This window comes from Pyrgilauda ruficollis, unplaced genomic scaffold, assembly GCF_017590135.1.
Source record: "Pyrgilauda ruficollis isolate IOZ18807 unplaced genomic scaffold, ASM1759013v1 scaffold294, whole genome shotgun sequence".
In the NCBI taxonomy this organism is placed as follows: domain Eukaryota; kingdom Metazoa; phylum Chordata; class Aves; order Passeriformes; family Passeridae; genus Pyrgilauda; species Pyrgilauda ruficollis.
In genome coordinates, this window is record NW_024524311.1 from 354,865 (window position 1) to 367,768 (window position 12,904).

At 48.5% G+C, this 12,904-nt stretch overlaps 2 protein-coding genes across 5 annotated transcripts in view; one reads left to right on the forward strand and one right to left on the reverse strand.

Moving 5' to 3' along the window:
* Nucleotides 1–4,596, reverse strand: part of SON (SON DNA and RNA binding protein) — a 36,854-nt gene extending 32,258 nt beyond the window's left edge. For 2 of the 4 annotated variants that reach the window (XM_041472607.1, XM_041472605.1), the window contains exons 1-2: nt 3,664–3,812; nt 2,859–3,022 (exon numbers count right to left, since the gene is read on the reverse strand). In XM_041472607.1, the coding sequence (XP_041328541.1) occupies nt 2,859–3,022; nt 3,664–3,752 (253 nt within the window). In that variant the 5' untranslated portion in view covers nt 3,753–3,812. Of the gene's footprint in view, nt 1–2,858; nt 3,023–3,663; nt 3,814–4,359 lie in introns of those variants that run through there. The other 2 variants (XM_041472606.1, XM_041472608.1) reach the window with 2 other exon arrangements.
* Nucleotides 4,597–10,512: 5,916 nt separating this feature from the next.
* GART (phosphoribosylglycinamide formyltransferase, phosphoribosylglycinamide synthetase, phosphoribosylaminoimidazole synthetase) overlaps nt 10,513–12,904 on the forward strand; it is a 34,352-nt gene continuing 31,960 nt past the window's right edge. The window contains exons 1-3 of the mRNA XM_041472613.1: nt 10,513–10,559; nt 10,733–11,068; nt 11,569–11,670. The gene's annotated coding sequence lies outside the window, so the exon portion shown is untranslated. The remainder of the gene's footprint in view (nt 10,560–10,732; nt 11,069–11,568; nt 11,671–12,904) is intronic.

Consider the following 12,904-nt stretch of genomic DNA (forward strand, 5'->3'; position numbering starts at 1 on the left):
CACATTCTAAGAGCAGGTTGGAGATGTGCTTTCAAACCCCCAATGCTGCACACGGAAGATAAACAAGAATTTTCATTTTCCAAACAAATTACCAAAGTGGGGATTTATGCTACATGACCTAACCATCCACTCTGCTCTGCTGTGCTTTAACCCCTGAGTGAGTCCAGTGTTGCTGCTGTGTTAGAAATTCCCTGTGTATTTACTGACCAAGTTACTTACTAGGGTCTAACAAGTTTGGGAAAAGAGCATCCATGCCCCCAGTCCCAAAACTACTTTAAGGCACTGCAGGCTGGAACAGCTACTGGGACAGGCAGGACTGCAGCTGCAAAGCTGCATGTTCCTCTGAGAATGTTTGCTTCCAACGGGAAAGTAACAAATTCAGATGCCTGTGAGGACAAGCAAATCACTGATGGGGAAGGGAAAGAGGGAGTCTGGGGTTTCCATCACCACCTTTTAGTTCTGTACCTCACTTCCCTCTGGATTTAACCTTTGTTAGGTTCTTGCCCTTCTGGAGCCCTAGTGCCATGTTTTCAGGATAAAGGCACTTCATTAAAGGCAACTTGCTGGGATTTCCATGTAATATGAGCTGTACATTGGAGTCTGATTACATGTTCCTTTCAATGATTCTATTTATACAGGCCAGGGCTGCAACACAGACCCTCCAATTAGAATTTGTGATCCCAAAGTTTACTATTTTCCACTATCCAAAATCTTTAGAAAGCATTTGGTAATTGCAATATGAACATGATATGGGATTCCACAACAAGAATAGCAGGTACATATCTACGGGATAAGCAACTTAGAAATAGTTTTTGCACCAACATTGCTTTGAATGCATTGAGAGAGAACAGTGAAGGAGAGTCAAATCTACGGACAAAATGTCCGGCCCACAGCTGGACAGCTGCATTACTCAGTGGGTGAGCAACTGGCCCATGGGTTGGGCACCAACAGTGACAGTGACTGGGGTGACATGGGGCTGACACCAGTCACTAGTGGGGTTCTGCAGGGCTCCATTCTCAGCCCAGTTCTCTTCAACATCGTCATAACAACCTGGACACAGGACTCAAGGGGATAATTAGTCTGCTAAACGGGATGGGGCTGTTGACTCTCCTGAGGGCAAAGAAGCCCTGCAGAAAGACCTCAGCGAATCAGAGACTGGCAATCCCCAACCGTGTGGAGCTTAACAGAGGAAGTGGTGGACTGGGCAAGCCTGGCTGTGTGGATGGAGAGCAGCTCTGGGAAGGGCCCTGGGGTCCTGGTCTGTGGCCAGCTGGAGCTGAGTCAGCAGAGCCCCGGCAACCAGGAGGGACATGAAAATGGTGGGGAAGGGCCTGGAGGGGCCCCCGAGGTGCCTCGGTCAGTTCAGCTGGAGCAGCCTGAGGTCAGAGCTCCCCGGGGCTGCAGCTCCTCCCGAGGGGCAGCGCAGGGACAGCTCCGAGCTCTGCTCTGGGACAGGGACAGCACCAGGGAGCGCCTGGGGCTGGGCCAGGCCAGGCCAGGCTGCAGAGCAGGGAAAGGCTCTTCCCCAGAGGCTGCTGGCACTGCCCAGGCTGCCCAGGGAATGGGCACGGCCCCGAGGCTGCCAGAGCTCCAGGAGCCTTTGGCCAGCGCTGCCAGGGGTGCCCAGGCTGGGCTTGGGGGGGTCTGGGCAGGGCAGGGGTGGCACTGGGGGATCCCTTCAGCTCAGGATATTCTGGGATTCTATAAAATTAACTGTTCTTCAAAGATAATTAATTAGATTCAGATAATCAGATAATGCCTGTTTCCAACTCCTTTTCAGAGATGGACAGGGGGAACGTTTGCCACAGGTAGGTTCATCAACTTCCAAGTTAACACCTCTCACTTCTTTATTACCACGTCACCTTGCCTCAGTCCTCCACACAAGAACAGAACAAAAAATAAACAAAAATAAAAATCACATCACCACACAAAAACAACAAAAAACACCAACCAACCAAAAACCTACCCAAACCTCCCCATGTCAGCCTCAAGTGCTGCTCCTACAGCATAAACTAAAAACTTGAAAATGCTCAAGGTACACAAACCACTGAGCAAAAAGCCCCAGAGCAATCCCAAACTCCTGCCAACAGAATCTTTGAAATTAACACTTTTCTGTGCTGCCTCTGGAACTGTACTCACCCAGCACACTGCAGTCACCTCTGTTTGAACTCCCAAAAATGAGAAATGCAGTAATTACAGCTCTCACCACCTCACCAACCCTCCACAGTCAGAATTTCACAGCAAGGACCAGTCCCACAAGAGGGGACACTCAGATGTGACTTTTTAGCCTCAAAAATCTAGTTATTTATTCAAGATCTGAGACTGACATATCAAAATCCCTTTGCAAGACTGCAGTGTAAGTACCTACACTTTAAAATAGCAAATCATCTTTTGACTGAACAGTTCATCACAGATCTGTTTTGTAATAAATCTTCTTTCAAAATAATCCTGAAAACCAACCAAAGCAGAAACTGCTGCTATAAGCATCAGCTGTGGTAGGTACTAAGAACAGTTCAGAGACCCTGGAGTAGATATATATAGAAAATAATTAATAATTTATGAACATATAGATGCATGCATATGGAAAATATTTATCTGTTTCAGCACTGGAAAGAAAAAACTCCAACTTTTCATACCAGTGCTTACATATAACCAGCTCAATTTTTAAGTAATTTATTTCTCTGGCCACCTCTGGATGTGAAAGTACTGTAAAGAAAATACTTAACCACATTTAACACACAACTTGCCAGAACAGCAGCTCCAGGAAGCACATTTTCATCTCTATAAATCTGATTCCATTTCAGGCACACTCACAACCTTCTTACCAAGAACAGATTTGCCAGAGGGAGTTTTATTACCTGGGTTGCACTGTGGCTCTGTCCCGAGGGCTCCAGAGAGCACTTCCTCTATTTTCTGCACTATCTGATCACTCTGACAACTCCCAGCAGCTCCAGAGGCTTCGGAAGGCCCGGCCTGCTCAGCTGGGATCGTGTCACCATTGGGCTGGCCTTCCACCGTTGCACTAACCAAAAAAAAAAAAAAAACAAACAACCACATAATCAATTTAATACAAGCGATTTTGAGCCTTTTTTTTTGGAAATGTTTTGTCGTTCACATACATTTATTACATCCAGCTCTTCAGAGCAGTATTTCAGCCTCCTGACAAAGGCGTGCTTTTAGGGAAAACTCTGCCTTTGGATTAATTCTCACTTAATCAGCCCGGACACTCTGTGACTGCTGAGGCTGAGACGCAAGGGGGAAAAAAAACACGTTCTGGAATGTGCCACATCCCCCGTGCTCCTACGACCTTGTAGGGGTTTCCTCTACAAAATGAATACACGCTGTGCGCTCTATTCCAGCTTTTCCTTGCTCTTACCAAGGTTTTCCTTCTTTTACGAGATAAACTCGGCAAATTTAGCCGTAAATCAGACAAACCATACAAGCGCCTGCCCCGACGGGAGGACAGCACCGAAACCGAGCAGAGAGCGGGTGGGCGCGTCCCCCTACCGTCTTCTCTCGGTCCCCGGGCCGCGTTTCCCTCAGGGCGCCGGCACGGCCGCGACCCCACCGGCCCCGCCATGTTGCCGCCGACACGACCCTCAGGCCGCGGCCCGTCTCTCTCCGCCCCGCGCCCTTCCCCGCCGCTCCCCACCGCCCCGTTACCCGCCGTGCTGCTGCTGCTGCTCCTCCTGGATCTCCCGGAATTTGCTGACCACAAAGGACCGAAGGATCTGCTCGATATTCGTCGCCATGACACCCCCCCTTCCTTCCTGCCCCGACGCGAGGCCTCCAGCATCCCACAGTGCACCGCGGCCCCGGGCGCGCGCTGACGTCCCCTCTGTAAACCGCCTCGCGATTGGCCGCGTTCGCTGTAAGCCCTCTCGCCATTGGCCGAGGCGGCGTGTGGCTGCGAACGGCCGCTCTAGCGCGGCGCACGGGCCATAGAGCAGCGGCGGGTTCCGGCGGGGGGGGGAGGAAGGTCTCGTGTCCCCTCAGCCGCCGCCGCCATGTTGTGGCGCTACCGCCGCCCCCCCGCGCTCCGCGCCTGCCGCCGCCGCCACCGGCAAAGCCGCCAAAAGCGTGTCCCCGTCCCCCAGTGAAAGCATTAAACCAGTCCCCGGCGCTCCGCGCCCACACCGCCGTCTCGCGCAGACCCTTTCCCCACACAGACACACCGCCCCGCCGCCGCCACTCGCGGCCCCTCTCGCGCCCCGTACGCCGCGTCCGAGCCCCCGCGGCCCCGCGGAGGGCAGGAAAAGGCACCGCGGCGGCCACGACCGCCGGTCCCGTCCCCCCGCGCTCCCGCACACCCTTCCCCGGCGCCGCCGGAGTCCCCGCGGCGGCCGCTTGCTTGCTTACCCGGCCGAGGCCATGGCGGGCTGAGGCGCGGCGCCGGCGGGTGCGATCGGGAGCGATTCCATCGGTGCCCATGGAGCGGGGCCGAGCCCCGCGTGTGCTCCGGGCGGGCGGCGGCTCTCAGGGGGCTCTGCCCGCACACGGGCGGTGCTGCGGCTGCTGCTGCATCACCACGGGGCCCTCAGCCCCGGCTCCATGCGAGAGGCGCCCGCCCGCGCTCCCTCCCTCCCCCTCCGCCCGGCAGTGACACGCACATGTGCTCCGGGGGCTGGCAGCGGGGCCGCGAAAATTAAAGGAACAAAGGGGGAAAACCGAAGGGAGGTGGATAAATAAAGTGGGCCTTTTGCCCGCCTGGGAAAGTCGGAGCTTTTCTGGCGGTGATGGAACGCACCGAAATGAGTTTGTCCAGAGTACAGCCACCCTGGGGACCCCTTCAGTGCTGCCCATGATGCCTTAATCAAATCAAATTTTAATTATATGGGTGTTCAAACAGACTGTAAAAACGAATGATCCTACAGCTGGATGACTCTCCCCCCACACAGTTTCTGTAGTAGTAACTTTGGGGAGTTAGATGACCTGAAATAAATTTAAAATTCCTCCAAACCTGATCTGGTGAGTGGCATCCTTGCTCATGATAATTACTAAATGGTCTTTAAGGTCCCTTCAAATCCAAACTTAAGAATGGAACGCTATGAAAACCCAAGTAAAACTTCTAATTACTGCTGAGGTCTAAAAATTTTCACCGTCAATATTGTTTAATGATTACTTGCAAGACCCCTTAAAAGCAGCATCGTTCTTCACTATGTCCTGCCGGTCTGCCTTAATATTGACTTTGGAGAAAAAAATGAATCAGTGACTTGGATCAATTTGCTTACTTTTTTGTCACACTTGATTTATTCCATTTAAAATATAAAGTAGTTACACTTAAGAAGTTCTTTTACCTGTTCATGCCATGGCCACATTAATATATGTTAGATTTACTGGTAGAAAACTATGTAATTTTTGATATCAAAATAAAGACTGAAAATGTTTCAGTTGAACAGTTTCAGATATATTTAGAATCAGCTGATGCAAATGGCCTTTTCTCAACCAGGCATGTCAAAAAACATGAAGAAAAGTGCCCCAAAAATGTAGAGAAAGATTTTGGTGTGTGCTGCATGTTTCCCTCTGATTCCTTACAAACAAAAGAAATGTGATAATTACAAAAAGTCCCTTCTTATACACATGAGGATCCACAGCCCTCCGCGAAAATAACTGTTCTCTCCATCTCTGCTTGCTGAATAAACTCTCTTTACTTAAAGTCTTATTTGGTTTCAGTGTCAAATGCTTTTCAGATTAATTAAATATTTTACTTTCATCTTGTCAAGACCAGTGATTGTTGCTGGTAATGTTCAGTTAGTAACATTAGTAAAACATTATTATTACATTAGTAATAGTAGTCCTGCTACAATCATCAGTACTACTTAGAGCATTTATTCTAGTGACTTTCCCTTTCAAGCAGGAGTCTGTTCTAGGGTGTGCTTAAATATGCAAAAAAAATAACATTAAACCTTATTTCCTAAGGTAGTTTACAAAGAACAGTGATATTTTCGCATTACAGCTCTTGAAGCGAGGAAAACTGTGGATCAAATGTTGTTTTATTAACAGTATTAATGTAGGATGCTGGAATTCTCCCCCCTCATCATGGTACAAAACACTGAGCTCTTCCAGCATCTAAATTTAATTTAAATCTAATTTAGCATTTAACTGTAATGCTAAATTAGACTAAACGTTGCCCAATACTCTTTGGTTTCATAAAGCAAAAAGTCCAAACGTGGGACAAACTAAGGATGTGGTATTTCAAGGGATGTAGAGACAAAACCTTTGCACAGCCCTCACACACCACCACAGAGCTCCAGAGGTGATGGGTAAAGAAAAAACAATCTACGCATCCCTAAGGTCTTTGGGCCGCCTCTCCCCCTTTCCCCACCCGCCTCATAGCCCTAGACTTGAGATTTCTGCGCTAAAGAAAACTCCACCACTCGGAGGCCCCAGCCGAGACACTGCTCACAGGTCCCTCCTCCCCCTGCGGGGCTCGCTCGGTGTTGTAGTTCCGGAGTTTCTTTTCGCGCTCGAATGCCCTCTGGAGCACAGTAAGTCACCGAGCCGCGCTGGAAGCACGCAGGGGCCGCGGCTCGCTCGGGTGTGTGGCTGCCGCTGCCCCGGCGCTGCCGGCGGCCCCGCGCTGCCCGCGCCGGGCTGGGGGCACGGGGGGCGGCCCGGGGCCGTGTGCGCCCGTGCCCGCACCGCAAAATGGCGGGACACTGCTCACGGGGCATCCCCCGCTCTTCAGGGCAAATGCTCTCTTGGCCTTCACGGCACACCCCTCATGGCATCTCATGGGGGGTCATGGCTTGGCCCTCTTGGCGGTCTCCTCATGGCTTGGCGCTCACAGCATAGCCCTCACAGCAGCACCCTCAGGGCATGGCTCTCACCGCATCTCCTTCATGGCAGATGCCCTCACGGCTTGACCGTCACGGCACCCTCCTCACGGCACCCCCCTCATGGCAGATGCCCTCACGGCTTGACCATCACGGCACCCTCCTCACGGCACCCCCCTCATGGCAGTCCCCTCATGGCTTGGCGCTCACAGCATAGCCCCCACAGCAGCACCCTCAGGGCATGGCTCTCCTTCACGGCAGATCCTCACCTGGCATGGCCCTCACGGCACGGCCCTCTTGGAATCCCCATCACGGCTTGGCCCGGTGAGAAATGATACTCACTTTCAAAAATTTAAAAGATTTATTAAAACTTTATCAAAATACAACAGAAGACTGAATAGAGAAAATATTACAGGGCTGGGAGCAAAGGATTTTTTCCCGCCACGTGCTTTGAACTCTGTGGCCCCTCCCAAAGCTCTGCCCATTGACTCCTTTGCTGTCCAATGGTGGAGATAATTTCCTTAAATCTCGATTGGAGGCCACTTGTTGCCATAGCAACAATCACACTCTCCCGAGTGTCCCAAATGTCCCAGGCCACCCCCTGATAACAACGCAAGGGGGGTAAAACATAACTATAAATCTATAAAACTTCTCTTAACATGTATATATATATGATATGTTAATTGTGAGAGTTAACCAAGGCATTACTCATTTATTGCAGCACTCATAGCAATCCCGTCACGGCCTGGCCTTCACGGCCAAAGTGGTGAAATATTTACTTCAAGTAAATATTAAACTTTGAATGTCTCTAGTTTTGGACTTTGATTCACTTGAATTCTTTCCCTGCTGTTTGCAAAGTTGGGGGCTTACCAACTTTTTAAGTATTTTCTAAAATTTATCCAGTAGATATTGGAATTAATGAGCAGAGTTAATACTTATGCCACTATTTTGAGTATATAGCTGAAAGGATAACACAGAAAGTGCATTTCAAGTTCTTCTTCCCCCTCGTCATGGTACAAAACACTGAGCACTTCCAGCATCCTACATTGCTTGAGGTGTCAAATTTAGTACTATGGGGGTGGTTATAAAAGTTTATGATCCTGTTTATTTTTAGCAGCAAAACTTGAGGGAGTGTTTTGCCTAGAAAAATGCCAAATCCAGCTGTTTGGAGGATCATACCTGGACACAAGAAGCCTGTCTGGCAGAGCTTCAGCTTGGGCCATGAAAGACACAAATAATAATGACTTTTTTTCTTTTCTTTTGTTTTCTACACCACACTGAACGGCAGGAGGTGAAATGAGATGATCTTTAAGTTCCCTTCCAACCCAAACCTTACATGATTCTATACGGCCAGGTGAGAGCCAGGAATTTGTCCTAAATAAGACACATGAGTTAAAAAAGATATTTAACCCAAAGCTCTAACTAAAAATCTTAATTGCTGCCAGATTCTGGAGGCCTCCAAGCTACTTAAGCAGCTCTTCATGTATTGAAGTCTGAGGAAGTAAAAAGTTTTCTAAGGCTGTGTTTTTTTTCCTTCAGGATGAGCCTAATCCTGCCCCAACTAAACCTGCAATTCCCTTGTGGGATTCTGGCCATTTTGCAGATTTGGTTGCCGTGGCTGTTTTTTGTTTTGCCTCGCAGCTGCCTGCATGCTTGGCACGGTGAATTCCCTCTGGAAACTGAGCCACACAAGGAAAAAATGCAGAGAGAGGTGGATCTCTTCCCTCCACAGCCCCTGGTTCCCTGGTGTGTCTCTGCCTGGGACCAGGGACAGGCTGGGGCAGAGGTGGGAATGGAAATGCAAACTTGAGTGTGTTTTGGTCCCTGCATCCATCAGGGTGACCCGAGGGCACAGCTGGGTTTGCTCTCTCACCCTCCCTGGCTGCCTTGTGCTTCTGCTTCCCTTGTCCTCGCTGTGCTGATCCTTCACCCCTCAGGGAGTTGGCTCATCTCACCAAGCTGGGAGCATTTCCTTTCCATATCCATGGGGACGTATTTACTTTGCTGCGCTGCTTGCCATCGCGGTGTCTGCTCTCCAGCACTGTTTTCCTGATCCAAGTGTTCCCTTGGCACAGGCGGGAGGAGAGGGAAGGAGAGCCTGCAGGGGGAGAGGTTGGTGGGACCAATGGGGAGCTGGCCCACAAGGGCAGCTCGGCCCCGTGCACCCGCAGTCGCTGAACCTGCAGCTTGCGCGTCCCCGGCCTGAACGGGGGCCAGCAGCTGGCACAGATCCCCTGGGAAGGCTGGCTCGGAGCTCCCCTGCTGCGTGCCGAGCGCTGGGAGCACTCAGGATGGGCAGAGAGACTCAACCCATGGGGTCGTTCAGAGAGCACGAGAGCTGGGTTCAGCCCACGGGGGTTTGGGGCTACACAGCCTGGCTGTGGGTGAGTTTGGGAGCTGAGTGAAGGATGGCAGGGTGGATCCTAGGAGGGAATTGAAGTTGAGAGGAGAAAGCTTCAAGTTTGAAGTTGGGAGGAGGAAGTTGCAAGTTTTGGCTTTTCTCCAATCCCTTCTTTTGATTTTTTTTATTCCATAACAAGTCTATGAAAAAAAAACCCTGAAACTCCTAAACACCTCAGACTGCAAGGGTCAGAAACACACAGCCCTCAGTGTGGTGGGAACTGCACAGCCTTTTTGCAGTTCCCAAAAAAAAATTTGGGCTTTTTTCTATCTCCTGTGAGAATTGTTTTTCTTCTTCTGCCTAACTGCCAGAGGAAGAATGAACCTTGTCCTTTAGTCCAAAGCCAAGTGATGAGAGCTCCTCTCCAGGGCTGGTAGTTGTGGATTTGAACCTTGTAGCTATGATATTTCATGAAAAATCCTTTGCTAGGATTTTTTCCCTCCTGAGGAGCTGAGGGCCTCAAGAAAGAAATGTAAACAATAACTATCTGCTGCTATAGAATGCAACAGGTGCATCTGTGATTGGTGCATGCTGGTTGTTTCTAATTAAAAGCCAATCACAGATGCAGCTGCATCAGACTCTGAGAGTCACAAGATTTTGTTTTGCATTCTATTCTTGTTCTTTCAAACCTTCTGATCAATCTTTTCTCTCTATTATTTTAGTTTAGTTTTAATGTATAGTTTTAAAATAATATATATCTCATAATATAATAAACCAGCCTTCTAAAAACACGGAGTCCAGACTCGCGTCTCCACACATGAAAAGTTCACAACAGAACCTTCACAGTGACACTAGGCTTGGGGTCTGTAGTGTTTGGGAAAGACTCTCCTCTAAGAAGGGTAGGAGTTCATTGCTTCCCAGGGTGGCCTGGGTTGGAAGGGACCTCAGAGCTCATTCTGTTCCAGCTCCTTGCTCTGCTGAGGGACACCCTCCACTGGACCAGTTTGCTCCAAGCCCTGTCCAACCTGGCCCTGAATTAAGACACTCTAGGCAAAGACCATGTCTTTGATCTAAGAATCTTGGATGCCTACATCAGTTTTCCTGAATCCCAGTGCTGGGAAACAAAGTTACAGAGGAGCACAGAGGAAAACAACAGCACTGAAGCTTAATAATTAAAAAAAAATACACTGTGTGAAGGAGTGAGCTTTGCTGTTTGTACTGGAATGCAGAGGTCTGATTGTAGTTGCACCTTCCCTGCTGTAGTTTGAGGTGAGCTGGTACAGCACTGCCTTATTAAAATACTTCTCCCCGTCGAGATTGAATATTTAGGTACCTTGCATCACACTTGTGAATAAATTGCTTAAGGATTTTATGTTTTATTACAGAGTTCTGTTCACAAGGCAGACAAGGAGCTGAGTGTAACCCCCAGGTGTGTGCACAGGGTAAGTTTGGGAAGGTCAGAGGAAGAGGACAGAGGAAGGGACAGCACCTGAGCAGCCTCATGTCACTGCTCCCTGTGTTTGGAGCCTCCCCGTGCCCTGTGCAGGAATCGGGGTGGGGAGGGCTCTCAGGACTGTGGGGTTTCCTCCCTCACTTGATTTTCTCTGCTCCACAGGCCCCGCTCACAAGGAAGAGTTCCCTGGTTTGTTGGTGAGCCCCAGCTGCCTTCCTGCAGTGAGGATAAAGGTCTCTGAGCTGATGCTCCTGCCTGCTGACTTTGTCCTGGCATCCTTGAGGATAAGCTCTGGGAATCTCCTTGTCTTCACTCTGTCCTTGCCTCCTCTCCTCCTGGACGCACGGAGTGATTAACTCATTTCTTCTTTCCTGTCGTCTCTTCATATAAGGATCTAACAACAGACCCTCTTCTGAAATGTCCCTTATCTTCATCTTAAAACATCTTTTAAACAAACATCTCCTCCTTCTTTACCAAAGCAGACAATGGATGCAGAAGGTAATGACATCCCATATCCCATGGTTTAGAATCTTTAAGGATTTCACACGTTGCTTCCAAAAAATCCTGGGGGTGTGATAATTCTCACAGAGTAAATATCTACCTTGTGAATGACTTTAGCTCTTTAGAGAACAATTTTTTGACTGCTGGATTAGTGACAAAAATAAAAAGAACTGTTGCCTCTTGGGATCTTAATTTTTAAAGTGAGGTCCTGTTGGGCAGCAGAGGGGCCTCCATGACATCTTTGAGTGTCAGTGTAAAAGAAAACAGAGGCTGCCATGGCTACATCAGAGCCTCCTGAACTGGCACTGCCACCACAAATTCTTCTCAAGCCACATTCCTAGATAAAAGTTGCTAGGATACCATAGTGGGATGCACAAATAACACTGAGCTTCAAAACAAACGTGTGAAACCTAATCTTCACTCACATTTTGATATAAAATGATTAAGTATTATTTGACAATAGCAGACATGGCTTGTTCTGTTTACTGCTCCCACAGAAAGCTTTGTCCTGTATGTGATGAATTCTTTCATCTGACAGTAGTGCCAGAATGTGTTACTTCAGGGAAGAGAAGGAGGTGACACTTGGAGTTGCCATCATGGTGAGTCCCATGAGGTGGCCACAGTGTCACTGGGTCTTCAGGCTGTGCTGATCAGCAGTGTGGGCTTAGTGGAGTGTGAATTTCATAAGGGCCTTAAGATGAAGCAGGACAGGGCTGGATGGAATCTGGGCAATGAGGAATTGTTCCCTGGCAGGGTGGGCAGGCCCTGGCACAGGGTGCCCAGAGCAGCTGGGGCTGCCCCTGGATCCCTGGCAGTGCCCAAGGCCAGGCTGGACACTGGGGCTGGAGCAGCCTGGCACAGGGGAAGGTGTCCCTGCCATGGCAGGGGTGGGATGGGATGAGATTTAAAGGTCTCTCCCAACCCAAAGCATTCCATGATAATTTGCATCATACCCCTTATTTATCATGCTGCTGATTACATAGACTAAGTTTTATTTATTGCAAAAAAGTGCAGATCCCGATTTTTAGAAATAAAGAGAATGTTCACAAGCTGGTTAATGAACAATTTTTAACTATAAAAAAAGAATACCTGTGATGGGACAGAATTTATTCCTCTGTTTAGAAAAAACAGGATGAGCTGCTCCTGTCCTGCAAAGCTTTTGCCTCTCACTCCTAGAGTGTTTGTAGCAAGCTTCTGTCCCCTGTTCCAGCTGGAATGCCTGGGGGTCCCTTCCATTGGCTGGACACAGGGTCATCAGTGGGGTGGTAATGTTTGGACAAGGACATTTTAACCAGGGTCTGCCAATCTTTTCTCTCTTTGTGCCTCTGAGCTCCTGAGTCCTGCTCTCCTCAGCCTAATACACATAGCACACAGTGAGTAGGGGCTCTCTTGGGTTTAAAATCATCCAGGTTTAAAGTTTTAACGTTCTTCAATTTAAATTTTTTAACATTTTAAAAGTTAAAAGTTTTAATTTTTTTTTTTTTTGTTAGAAAATCATGTTGTGTATTGTTCAACTTATTTTGATAAAATTTGCCTTAAAAAGTACAGTTTAGTGGCCACTGGCTCTGGATACCACTGGCAATGCTCATTTGACTTCAAGGAGACAGCTGCCTACTGTGTGATCAATGCTCTTCTACCTTACTATTATATTACTGTCTTTATCTAATTCATCCCTTTGTTGTATCCCTCATTCTTTTACCTTTTCTTCTTGCTTGAGTTGTAATATAAAAGAGTTGAGCATCATGTGGTTTCCCAAATATCTATACTATAACTGATAATTTTTAGCCTAATCTGAGCTTATTTATTTATTTATTTATTTAAAGTAATCATGGA